A 13,775-nucleotide genomic window follows, 5' to 3' on the forward strand; every position below is an offset into this window, starting at 1 on the left:
TTCACATTTCTTTTGGTTGTTTTCATAATCCATAGGCTAATCCTTTAGTCCATTTTCATAGTCCTAAAACAATATTAAACAAACACAACGTTCCCTCCCTGCGTGTGTGTGTGTGTGTGTGTGTGTGTGTGTGTGTGTGTGTGTGTGTGTGTGTACTCCCTGGTTGAGGAGATGTAATCTCATGTTTTGTCCACAGAAACCAACAGGAGAGATCAGAGTCAGAGATTCTCAGTGGTCAGTCTTCCCAGAGTCATCAAACAGACCTGGACTCTATATTCAGTGTATGTGGTCCTGTTATGTACATTTGTTTTTGTTTACCTCAAGTAAAGTTTATCTGTCAATTATTCATTATTGTGTTAATGAGAAAGCATTTCTTCTCTTGCTTAACTTATTTACTTTATTTATTTCAGATGCTTGAAGAGAAAATGATGACATTTGTGAAGAACGAGCTGAAGATGTTCAAGAGGATTCTTAGTCCAGAACTCCCAGAAGGCTTTGAGAGTCAGAAGCAGGATGAGGAAGTGGTGGATGCTGAAGATGAGAAGCAGGAGAGCAGTGCCAGAGAGGGGGCTCTGAAGATCACACTGCACGTCCTGAGGAAAATGAACCAGAAGGAGCTTGCTGACACACTGGAGAAATGTAAGATCTGTCTGCCTCATGTTGAATGTTGTTTTATAACATTTAAAATCTGTAGCTAAAGTACAGCTAAAGTAGCTGTGAAACACAATGATATTGTAGCAGCCTTAACGCAACACCTTGTGACCTCATCAAGTAGCAGCAGGGATGTGTTGTGGTGATTAATTTAGAGACAGAGAAGAGGAGAGACAGAGGACAGAGAGACAATTAGAGAGGGAAAGAGAGAGAGAGAGGAGGGAGGGACAACACTAATAATATCATCAATAATACCAATAATAACATAATGGAAACATTTATACAATCAGTTAAGAGAAGAAATTATTATAATTTAAACTTTATAACAGTCCTACAATACTGTAGGCATGAAAACAGATGTAATATTAATATCCTCTGTGGTATTTCTTTATTCAGATGAGCTTGCTGTGATTTGCCAACGTGAACTCAAATCTAATCTAAAGAAGAAGTTTCAATGTGTATTTGAGGGGATCGCTAAACAAGGAAACCCAACACTTCTCAATCAGATCTACACAGAGCTCTACATCACAGAGGGTGGAACAGGACAGGTCAATAATGAACATGAGCTGAGACAGATTGAGACAACAACCAGGAAACAAGCAAGACCAGAGACTGCAATCAAATGTAACGACATCTTCAAACCCTTAACTGGACAAGACAAACTTATCAGAACTGTGCTGACAAAGGGAGTCGCTGGCATTGGAAAAACAGTCTCTGTCCAGAAGTTCATTCTGGACTGGGCTGAAGGAAAAGCAAATCAGGATGTCCAATTTGTGTTTTCATTCCCTTTTCGGGAGCTGAATTTGATGAAAGAGGACAAACACACTTTGATTGAACTTCTCAATCACTTCTCAATGGAAACCAAACAATCAAGAATCTCCAACTACGGCAAGTACAAAGTTCTGTTCATCTTTGATGGTCTGGATGAGTGCCGACTGCCCCTAGACTTCCAGAAGAACAAGATCTGTTGTGACATCACAGAGTCAACCTCAGTGGATGTTCTGCTGACAAATCTCATCAAGGGAAACCTGCTTCCCTCTGCTCTCCTCTGGATAACTACCCGACCTGCAGCAGCCAATAAGATCCCTTCAGGGTGTGTTGACCAGGTGACAGAGGTACGAGGGTTCAATGACCCACAGAAGGAGGAGTACTTCAGAAAGAGATTCAGTGATGAGGACCTGGCCAGCAGAATCATCTCACACATAAAGACATCAAGGAGCCTCCACATCATGTGCCACATTCCAGTCTTCTGTTGGATTTCTGCAACAGTCCTTGAACACATGCTGAAACATAAGAGAGAAGAGATGCCCAAGACTCTGACTGAGATGTACACACACCTTGTGGAGTTTTATACCAAACAGAAGAATGAAAAGTATCTTGGGAAAGAAGAGACAGGTCCACACTGGAATAAAGAGAGCATTCTGTCACTGGGAAAACTGGCTTTTCAACAGCTTGTGAATGGCAATCTGATTTTCTATGAAGAAGACCTGAAAGAGGCTGGCATTGATGTCAATGAAGCCTCAGTGTACTCAGGATTGTGCACACAGCTCTTTAAAGAGGAATGTGTTCTGTACCAGGACAAGGTGTACTGCTTCGTTCATCTGAGCATTCAGGAGTTTCTGGCTGCTGTGTATGTGTTCCTCTCATTCATCAACAACAATGAGAATCTAATGGCCGAACCGCAATCAACGTCCAGGAACCTATCTGTGATGTTCAGAGACAAGCCTAAAGTTTCTTTCTACAAGAGTGCTGTGGATAAAGCCTTACACAGTGAGACAGGAAACCTGGACCTGTTCCTCCGCTTCCTTCTGGGCCTCTCACTGGAGTCCAATCAGAAGCACTTACGAGGTCTACTGACAAAGACAAGAAGCAGCTCAAAGACCCATGAAAAAACAGTCAAGTACATCAAGGAGAAGATCAGGGAGAATCCCTCTCCAGAGAGGAGCATCAATCTGTTCCACTGTCTGAATGAACTGAATGACCATTCTCTAGTGGAGGAGATCCAAAGCTTCCTGAGATCAGGAAGTCTCTCAGAACCCAACCTGTCACCTGCACAGTGGTCAGCTCTGGTCTTTGTGTTGCTGACTTCAGAAAAGGAGCTGGATGTGTTTGACCTGAAGAAATACTCCAGATCAGAGGAAGGTCTTCTGAGGCTGCTGCCAGTGGTCAAAGCCTCCAGAGCTGCTCTGTGAGTAAATAAAATGACATATAAAAACTAATCATCAGGAAGAAATATTCAGGTTAAAGAAAAATATGCATTATAATATGTGTTTAATATTATATTGAAAACATTGAATAAACGCATTGATTTTCACATTAGTATAACAATATGACCATACAACTCTAGGAGACAGAAGAAGAATATATATGTTGTTTGGGAGAATTAACCAAATGCATCTGCCATTGTCCTTCTACACTAAATTAACAATGTGTTTGAAGTCATGATCTCTTTGTCAGGCTGTGGAGTCACAGAGGAAGGCTGTTCTTCTCTGGTCTCAGCTCTGAGGTCAAACCCAACACATTATTTGTAAATGGGTAACAGCGTAAACAGAGAAAGCTAAGCGTATCATTTTAATACAACCTGTCTGTCATTGTATTTCTTCTGTGTTTGCAGACTCACTGGCTGTAAACTCACAGACACATCCTGTAAAGTGTTGGCCTCAGTTCTCAGTTCAAACCCCTCACACCTGGAGAGCTGGACCTGAGTAACAATGACCTGAAGGATTCAGGAGTGAAGCTGCTCTCTGTTGGACTAGGGAATCCCCACTGTAAACTGAAGACTCTGAGGTCAGTATTATCAGATATGAAAGTACTTTATGCATGTAGTTCTCCCATTTGAAAAAGTCGTAATTATTCGGACATATTACTTATAGTGTATTAAAATAGTCATAAGTTTAGCATGTTGTCCCATATTCCATGCCTGCTGTCACGTTTCTCTAAGACAGAACCCAGAAGCAGACCAGGTGAGTAAAATGAAGGTGACTATTTATTGGTAGTCTTGATGTGTAATTTGAGTGATCCAGGAGACGGAGCGGCAGCGGAGGTGAGTTGATGAGAGTAGATGGGTGGATTCAATGACGTCACTGTATCCACCGACGGCCAGGCAAGGGAGTTGAATGTTCCGGGAGGATGACTGTAGACAGAGTAACCAGTAACAAGAACAAAACAACAAGACTAGCTCAGGAAACATGAGGCTGTTCGTTGCTAACGATCCAGCAGGGAATGGATGTCAGCTCAGGGCTTATGAAGAGGTGATGATCAGGACCAGGTGTGCAGAAGGTTGATGAGATGCAGGTGTATGGTAATCACTAGATCTCCCGCCTAACTTCGTCGCCTAGCAACCAGATAGGTTTCTGAACGCACCCTTAGACTCCAAACAGAAAACAGTCAGCTCAGGCAGAAACAGACTCAGGAAGCGGGATTCCTGACACCTGCAGTGAGGCTTGTGATTCTACTAACTTGTTGAATTCATTAGCAGTTGGTCTTGGTTGTGTTTTGGATGATGTTTTTCCTAATGGATACTGATTAGTAAATAATGTCCTGTCATTTTGGAGTCACTTCACTTCTATTGTCAGTGACTTCTACATTCATGTGGATGCTACCATGATTATGAATAACCATGAATGAATCATGAATGATGATAAATGAGAAACGGAGGCACAAAGATCAAACCCCCTCTGTTATTGGTAATGGTGAGAGGTTAGCATGTTTTGTTGTATCCACTGTTATTGGTAATGGTGAGAGGTTAGCATGTTTTGTTGTAGCCTCTGTTATTGGTAATGGTGAGAGGTTAGCATGTGTTGTTGTATCCTCTGTTATTGGTAATGGTGAGAGGTTAGCATGTTTTGTTGTATCCTCTGTTATTGGTAATGGTGAGAGGTTAGCATGTTTTGTTGTAGCCTCTGTTATTGGTAATGGTGAGAGGTTAGCATGTTTTGTTGTAGCCTCTGTTATTGGTAATGGTGAGAGGTAAGAATGTTTTGTTGTAGCCTCTGTTATTGGTAATGGTGAGAGGTTAGCATGTTTTGTTGTAGCCTCTGTTATTGGTAATGGTGAGAGGTTAGCATGTTTTGTTGTAGCCTCCTTTATTGCTAATGGTGAGAGGTTAGCATGTTTTGTTGTAGCCTCTGTTATTGGTAATGGTGAGAGGTTAGCATGTTTTGTTGTAGCCTCTGTTATTGGTAATGGTAAGAGGTTAGCATGTTTGTGTAGCCTCTGTTATTGGTAATGGTGAGAGGTTAGTATGTTTTCTTGTAGTCTCTGTTATTGGTAATGGTGAGAGGTTAGCATGTTTTGTTGTAGCCTCTGTTATTGGTAATGGTGAGAGGTTAGCATGTTTTGTTGTGGCCTCTGTAACTTTCTCACTCATTATGATTCATGATTCATTCATGATTCTTCTTAATCATGGCATCATCAGAATTTCGTTTTTAATCGTGAATCACATACAGTTGAAGTCGGAAGTGTACATACACTTAGGTTGGAGTCATTAAAACGTGTTTTTCAACCACTCCACAAATTTCTTGTTAACAAACTATAGTTTTGGCAAGTCGGTTAGGACATCTACTTTGTGCATGACACAAGTAATTTTTGAAACAATTGTTTACAGACAGATTATTTCACTTATAATTCACTGTATCACAATTCCAGTGGGTCAGAAGTTTACATAGACTAAGTTGACTGTGCCTTTAAACAGCTTGGAAAATTCCAGAAAATGATGTTATGGCTTTAGAAGCATCTGATAGACTAATTGACATAATTTGGATGTATTTCAAGGCCTACCTTCAAACTCAGTGCCTCTTTGCTTGACATCATGGGAAAAGAAAAGGAATCAGCCAAAATCTCAGAAAAAAGATTGTAGACCTCCACAAGTCTGCTTCATCCTTGGGAGCAATTTCCAAACGCCTGAAGGTAACACGTTCAATCAATAGTACGCAAGTCTAAACACCATGGGACCACACAGCCATCATACCATCCCAACTGTGAAGCACGGCGGTGGCAGCATCATGTTGTGGGGGTGCTTTGCTGCAGGAGGGACTGGTGCACTTCACAAAATAGATGGCATCATGAGGCAGGAAAATTGTGGATATATTGAAGCAACATCTCGAGACATCAGTCAGGAAGTTAAAGCTTGGTCACAAATGGGTCTTCCAAATGGAAAATGACCCCAACGATACTTCCAAAGTTGTGGCAAAATGGCTTAAGGACAACAAAGTCAAGGTATTGGAGTGGCCATCACAAAGCCCTGACCTCAATACTATAGAACATTTGTGGCCAGAATTAAAAAGCGTGTGTGAGCAAGGAGGCCTACAAACCTGACTCAGTTACACCAGCTCTGTCAGGAGGAATGGGACAAAATTCACCCAACTTATTGTGGGAAGCTTGTGGAAGGCTACCCGAAACGTTTGACCCAAGTTAAACCATTTAAAGGCAATGCTACCAAATACTAATTGAGTGTATGTAAACTTCTGACCCACTGGGAATGTGATGAAAGAAATAAAAGCTGAAATTAATCATTCTCTCTACTATTATTCTGACATTTCACATTCTTAAAATAAAGTGGTGATCCTAACTGACCTAAGACAGGGGACTTTTACTAGGATTAAATGTCTGGAATTGTAAAAATTGAGTTTAAATGTATTTGGCTAAGGTATATGTAAACTTCTGACTTCAACTGTATGTATTAAAATATCCTCAAATAAAAGGTGACATTGTATACTGTCACCTCATATGAAACATTTGATCTGAAATCCAAAATGTTGGAGTATAGAGCCACATTTAAAATGTTATCTTCACTGTCAAAATAGATATGTGTGGACTGTATACTCAATACAATCTAAATCTGATACCTCACTGTCTGTCTTTTGACTGATACTGCTTTTTAAACTGGTCTGGTCAGTCTACTCAAATATTTGTACTATACATGTTTCTATCTGCAGGCAAAACTTTGATAATTTGTCATTTTTAATGATGATACATTCATTTACGAATAGATATGGAAGGTTTCAGGACACTGATATCTGAATATGTTGAAAAATGATACTGCCACTATTTTCACCATCAAAGCATAGCAGTGTGATTTTAATATGATTTGACTCTTTGCAGGCTGTCAGGCTGTGGAGTCACAGAGGAAGGCTGTGATTCTCTGGTCTCAGTTCTCAGTTCAAACCCCTCACACCTGAGAGAGCTGGACCTGAGTAACAATGACCTGAAGGATTCAGGAGTGAAGCTGCTCTCTGCTGGACTGGGGAATCCCCACTGTAAACTGGAGACTCTGAGGTCAGTATTCCTGTAGTTGGTCAACAAGTGGTAACTGTTCACCAGATCCACATGTGTTTACCAGACACACATAGTCCACACCATATGTGTTTGGACAGTGAAGCTTACAGTTTTACATTTGGTGCTATGCTCCAGCATTTTGGATTTGAGATGTTTCATATTAGGTGACAGTACAGAATGTCACCTTTTATTTGAGGGTATTTTCATACATAGCTGTGTTACTGTTAAGAAAGGAAAGCACTTTATGTATTTAGTTCTCCCATTTGAAAAAGTTGTACATATTCGGACAAATTCACTTATATTGTATTAAAGTTGTCATAAGTTTAGTATTTAGTCCCATGTTCCATGCCTGCAGTGATTACATCAAGCTTGTGATTCTACAAACTTGTTGAATTCATTTTTCAGTTTGTTTTGGTTGTGTTTTGGATGATGTTTATCCTAATAGAAACTGAATGGTGAATAATGTCCTGTCATTTTGGAGTCACTTCACTTGTATTGTCAGTAAGAATAGAAGATGTTTCTGAACACTTCTACATTCATGTGGATGCTACCATGATTATGAATAATCATGAATGAATCGTGAATAATGATAAATGAGAAATTTACAGAGGCACAAAGATCAGACCCCCTCTGTTATTGGTGTTATTCTGTATACTTCTGGCCCTTCTTTGGACACTGTGTTAACTAACCTCCAGACGAGCTTCAATGCCATACAACTCTCCTTCCGTGGCCTCCAACTGCTCTTAAATACAAGTAAAACTATATGCATGCTCTTCAACCGATCGCTGCCTGCACCTGCCCGCCTGTCCAGCATCACTACTCTGGACGGTTCTGACTTAGAATATGTGGACAACTACAAATACCTAGGTGTCCTGTTAGACTGTAAACTCTCCTTCCAGACTCACTATAAGCATCTCCAATCCAAAGTTAAATCTAGAATTGGCTTCCTATTTCGCAACATAGCCTCCTTCACTCATGCTGCCAAACATACCCTCGTAAAACTGACCATCCTACTGATCCTTGACTTCGGCGATGTCATTTACAAAATAGCCTCCAATACCCTACTCAATAAATTGAATGCAGTCTATCACAGTGCCATCCGTTTTGTCACCAAAGCCCCATATACAGTGGGGGAAAAAAGTATTTGATCCCCTGCTGATTTTGTACGTTTGTCCACTGACAAAGAAAGGATCAGTCTATAATTTTAATGGTTTATTTGAACAGTGAGAGACAGAATAACAACAAAAACATCCAGAAAAACTCATGTCAGAAATGTAATAAATTGATTTGCATTTTAATGAGGGAAATAAGTATTTGACCCCCTCTCAATCAGAAAGATTTCTGGCTCCCAGGTGTCTTTTATACAGGTAACGAGCTGAGATTAGGAGCACACTCTTAAGTAAAGGGAGTGCTCCTAACCGCAGCTTGTTACCTGTAAAAAAAGACACCCGTCCACAGAAGCAATCAATCAATCAGATTCCAAACTCTCCACCATGGCCAAGACCAAAGAGCTCTCCAAGGATGTCAGGGACAAGATTGTAGACCTACACAAGGCTGGAATGGGCTACACGACCATCGCCAAGCAGCTTGGTAAGAAGGTGACAACATATGGTGCGATTATTCGCAAATGGAAGAAACACAAAAGAACTGTCAATATCCCTCGGCCTGGGGCTCCATGCAAGATCTCACCTCATGGAGTTGCAATGATCATGAGAACGGTGAGGAATCAGCCCAGAACTCCACGGGAGGATCTTGTCAATGATCTCAAGGCAGCTGGGACCACAGTCACCAAGAAAACAATTGGTAACACACTATGCCGTGAAGGACTGAAATCCTACAGCGCCCGCAAGGTCCTCCTGCTCAAGAATACATATACATGCCCGTCTGAAGTTTGCCAATGAACATCTGAATGATTCAGAGGACAACTGGGTGAAAATGTTGTGGTCAGATGAGACCAAAATGGAGCTCTTTGACATCAAGTCAACTCGCCGTGTTTGGAGGAGGAGGATTGCTGCCTATGACCCCAAGAACACCATCTCCACCGTCAAACATGGAGGTGGAAACATTATGCTTTGGGGGTGTTTTTCTGCTAAGGGGACAGGACAACTTCACTGCATCAAAGGGACGAAGGACGGGGCCATGTACCGTCAAATCTTGGGTGAGAACCTCCTTCCCTCAGCCAGGGCATTGAAAATGGGTTGTGGATGGGTATTCCAGCATGACGATGACCCAAAACACATGGCCAAGGCAACAAAGGAGTGGCTCAAGAAGAAGCACATTAAGGTCCTGGAGTGGCCTAGCCAGTCTCCAGACCTTAATCCCATAGAAAATCTGTGGAGGGAGCTGAAGGTTCGAGTTGCCAAACGTCAGTCTCGAAACCTTAATGACTTGGAGGAGATCTGCAAAGAGGAGTGGGACAAAATCCCTCCTGAGATGTGTGCAAACCTGGTGGCCAACTACAAGAAACGTCTGACCTCTGATTGCCAACAAGGGTTTTGCCACCAAGTACTAAGTCATGTTTTGCAGAGGGGTCAAATACTTATTTCCCTCATTAAAATGCAAATCAATATACAACATTTTTGACATGCGTTTTTCTTGATTTTTTTGCTGTTATTCTGTCTCTCACTGTTCAAATAAACCTACCATTAAAATTATAGACTGATCATTTCTTTGTCAGTGGGCAAAGGTAGAAAATCAGCAGGGGATCAAATACTTTTCCCCCCACTGTACTACCCACCACTGCGACCTGTACGCTCTCGTTGTCTGGCCCTCGCTTGATACTCGTTGCCAAACCCACTGGCTCCAGGTCATCTACAAGACCCTGCTAGGTAAAGTCCCCCCCTTATCTCAGCTCGCTTGTCACCATAGCAGCACCCACCTGTAGCACGCGCTCCAGCAGGTATATCTCCCTGGTCACCCCCAAAGCAAATTCCTCCTTCGGCCACCTCTTCTTCCAGTTCTCTGCTGCCAATGACTGGAACAAACTACAAAAATCACTAAAACTGGAAACACTTATCTCCCTCACTAGCTTTAAGCACCAGCTGTCAGAGCAGCTCACAGATTACTGCACCTGTACATAGCCCATCTATAATTTAGCCCAACTACTTCTTCCCCTACTGTATTTATTTATTTAGCTCCTTTGCTCCCCATTATTTCTACTTTGCACTTTCTTCCACTGCATATCTACCATTCCAGTGTTTTACTTGCTATATTGTATTTACTTTGCCACCATGGCCTTTTTTTGCCTTTACCTCCCTTATTTCACTTCATTTGCTCACCTTGTATATAGACTTATTTTTCTACTGTATTATTGACTGTATGTTTGTGTAATACCCTTGTTTGAACCAAGTATTGAGTTTATTTGTTATAATTAATTGGTATTATATTTAAAAGATGATTGAATTGCTCCTAAACTGTAATGTTGTTAATGCATTATGCTTTTTGAAGAAATATTTATTTAATGTATAAGTGAATAGATTATTTTACTTTGAAGTTTAAGTTTTGACCAATAAGGTCGCTTGTTAAGTTGTGGCCAATGGGAGTTGACCTGGTTAACGGGAGGGAAAAGACGTTGATGAAAGGATGGACGTTTTACCTCAGGACGGTTGGTGAAGAAAAATTATAAAAGAAGACGACAGAACTACAACAAAACCCATAGCTACTAAGACATGAAGGGAAATACATGTTTTATTTAATAAAAGAGTTGTTATAATTTCGTTAAAACTTTTGTAAAGACTGAATCTACCGACTCGTCGTGGAGGTATTAGCCAGCTAGAGGTTAGCCTAGCATCGTGTGACACCGGGAGATAATTGCTTGGGAAGTTTAACGAGTTCGTGTTGCCATGGGGATATCGGTTACTAAGGAGTACTGTCTGCATGGGTCGCTGTGTTGCCATGGGGATATCGGTTACTAAGGAGTACTGTCTGCATGGGTAGCTGTGCTGCCTTGGACTTTGTGAGGAAACTTGCATGGAACTGCCATACTTCGCTGAGGGAATATCTACCAAGTCGTGAGTAACCACAATGTGAGGTGCTTAATTTGGACACGGGTTGTGCACGACTCATTGGGGTTTATTATAATTTTTTTTTTTTTGATGTTGTGTCTGAACATGTATTTGTGTTTGAAAATGTTTTAATACACATATGGAACATTATGTATGTTGCCTTGGTGGAGTCATTAATTGTTTTAATTTAATGCATGGGATGGTTTATCCTGATTAAATAACAGAAACCTATAATCATTTCATCTGAAGTTAATACCCTATTGTCATAACCCTAGATAGTTTACAATAGGAATTCTTATTGGAGATGTCCTTCTCACCTAACATCCCATGCTGCTGAGATACTCTACATATGTTAATGTTGTGAGAGTCATATTCAAGCCTGGTGAGAGGGTTACATTTGTTTAACTCCATGTGTTACTCTGTGTTGTTATATGTGTCGAACTGCTTTGCTTTATCTTGGCCAGGTCGTAATTGTAAATGAGAACTTGTTCTCAACTTGCCTACCTGGTTAAATAAAGGTGAAATAAATAAATAAATTGGTAATGATGAGAGGTTAGCATGTTTTGTTGTAGTCTCTGTTATTGGTAATGGTGAGAGGTTAGCATGTTTTGTTGTAGTCTCTGTTATTGGTAATGGTGAGAGGTTAGCATGTTTTGTTGTAGCCTCTGTTATTGGTAATGGTGAGAGGTTAGCATGTTTTGTTGTAGTCTCTGTTATTGGTAATGGTGAGAGGTTAGCATGTTTTGTTGTAGCCTCTGTTATTGGTAATGGTGAGAGGTTAGCATGTTTTGTTGTAGCCTCTGTTATTGGTAATGGTGAGAGGTTAGCATGTTTTGTTGTAGCCTCTGTTATTGGTAATGGTGAGAGGTTAGCATGTTTTGTTGTAGCCTCTGTTATTGGTAATGGTGAGAGGTTAGCATGTTCTGTTGTAGCATCTGTTATTGATAATGGTGAGAGGTTAGCATGTTTTGTTGTATCCTCTGTTATTGGTAATGGTGAGAGGTTAGCATGTTTTGTTGTATCCTCTGTTATTGGTAATGGTGAGAGGTTAGCATGTTTTGTTGTAGCCTCTGTTATTGGTAATGGTGAGAGGTTAGCATGTTTTGTTGTAGCCTCTGTTATTGGTAATGGTGAGAGGTTAGCATGTTTTGTTGTAGCCTCTGTTATTGGTAATGGTGAGAGGTGAGCATGTTTTGTTGTAGCCTCTGTTATTGGTAATGGTGAGAGGTTAGCATGTTTTGTTGTAGCCTCTGTTATTGGTAATGGTGAGAGGTTAGCATGTTTTGTTGTAGCCTCTGTTATTGGTAATGGTGAGAGGTTAGCATGTTTTGTTGTAGTCTCTGTTATTGGTAATGGTGAGAGGTTAGCATGTTTTGTTGTAGTCTCTGTTATTGGTAATGGTGAGAGGTTAGCATGTTTTGTTGTAGCCTCTGTTATTGGTAATGATGAGAGGTTAGCATGTTTTGTTGTAGCCTCTGTTATTGGTAATGGTGAGAGGTTAGCATGTTTTGTTGTAGCCTCTGTTATTGGTAATGGTGAGAGGTTAGCATGTTTTGTTGTAGCCTCTGTTATTGGTAATGGTGAGAGGTTAGCATGTTTTGTTGTAGCCTCTGTTATTGGTAATGGTGAGAGGTGAGCATGTTTTGTTGTAGCCTCTGTTATTGGTAATGGTGAGAGGTTAGCATGTTTTGTTGTAGCCTCTGTTATTGGTAATGGTGAGAGGTTAGCATGTTTTGTTGTAGCCTCTGTTATTGGTAATGGTGAGAGGTTAGCATGTTTTGTTGTAGTCTCTGTTATTGGTAATGGTGAGAGGTTAGCATGTTTTGTTGTAGTCTCTGTTATTGGTAATGGTGAGAGGTTAGCATGTTTTGTTGTAGCCTCTGTTATTGGTAATGGTGAGAGGTTAGCATGTTTTGTTGTAGCCTCTGTTATTGGTAATGGTGAGAGGTTAGCATGTTTTGTTGTAGCCTCTGTAACTCTCTCACTCATTATTATTCATGATCTTTCTCAATCATGGCAGTCACAGGCTTGATGTAGTCATTGCAGTCAAAGAATATGGGACCAAACACTAAACTTTTGACTAATTTAATACACTTTAAGTGAATTGGTCCGAAAACGTATGACTTCTTTAAATAGGGGGACTAGATGCATAAAGTGCTTTCATTTTTCTAAATGGTGAAATAGATATGTATGAAAATATCCTCAAATAAAAGGTGACATTATATACTGTCACCTCATATGAAACATTTGATCTGAAATCCAAAATGTTGGAGTTTAAACCCACATTTAAAATGTTATCTTCACTGTCAAAATAGATATGGTGTGGACTGTATACTCAATACAATCTAAATCTGATACCTCACTGTCTGTCTTTTGACTGATACTGCTTTTAAACTGGTCTGGTCAGTCTACTCAAATATTTGTACTATACATGTTTCTATCTGCAGGCAAAACGTTGATCATTTGTAATTTATAATATGATACATTCATTTCTGAATAGATATGGAAGGTTTCAGGACACTGATATATCTGAATATGTTGAAGAAATATACTGCCACTATTTTCACCATCAAAGAATAGCAGTGTGATTTTAATATGATTTGACTCTTTGCAGGCTGTCAGGCTGTCTAGTCACAGAGGAAGGCTGTGCTTCTCTGGTCTCAGCTCTGAGGTCAAACCCCTCACACCTGAGAGAGCTGGACCTGAGCTACAATCACCCAGGAGACTCAGGAGTCAGACTGCTCTCTGCTGGACTGGAGGATCCACACTGCAGACTGGAGAAACTCAAGTATGTGGAGGGTTTATGTCAATGTTCATATCAGACATGTTGGACTTTTCAGGCTA

General features: G+C 40.5%; 2 protein-coding genes across 2 annotated transcripts in view; one reads left to right on the forward strand and one right to left on the reverse strand.

Annotated features, from left to right (window-relative positions):
• Positions 1 to 13,775, reverse strand: part of LOC123741878 (zinc finger protein 184-like) — a gene marked incomplete at both ends in the record, with an annotated part of 464,177 nt that overhangs the window by 266,395 nt on the left and 184,007 nt on the right. The gene's annotated exons all lie outside the window — the stretch shown is intronic.
• On the forward strand, positions 405 to 2,843 carry LOC123741577 (NLR family CARD domain-containing protein 3-like; the record flags this gene model as incomplete). The annotated part of the gene is made up of 2 exons (XM_045714326.1): positions 405 to 629; positions 1,080 to 2,843. Coding segments are annotated over 2 exons (1,989 nt in total), but the record flags the coding sequence as incomplete, so codon positions are not given.

This window comes from Salmo salar, chromosome ssa03 (genome assembly GCF_905237065.1).
Source record: "Salmo salar chromosome ssa03, Ssal_v3.1, whole genome shotgun sequence".
NCBI lineage: Eukaryota > Metazoa > Chordata > Actinopteri > Salmoniformes > Salmonidae > Salmo > Salmo salar.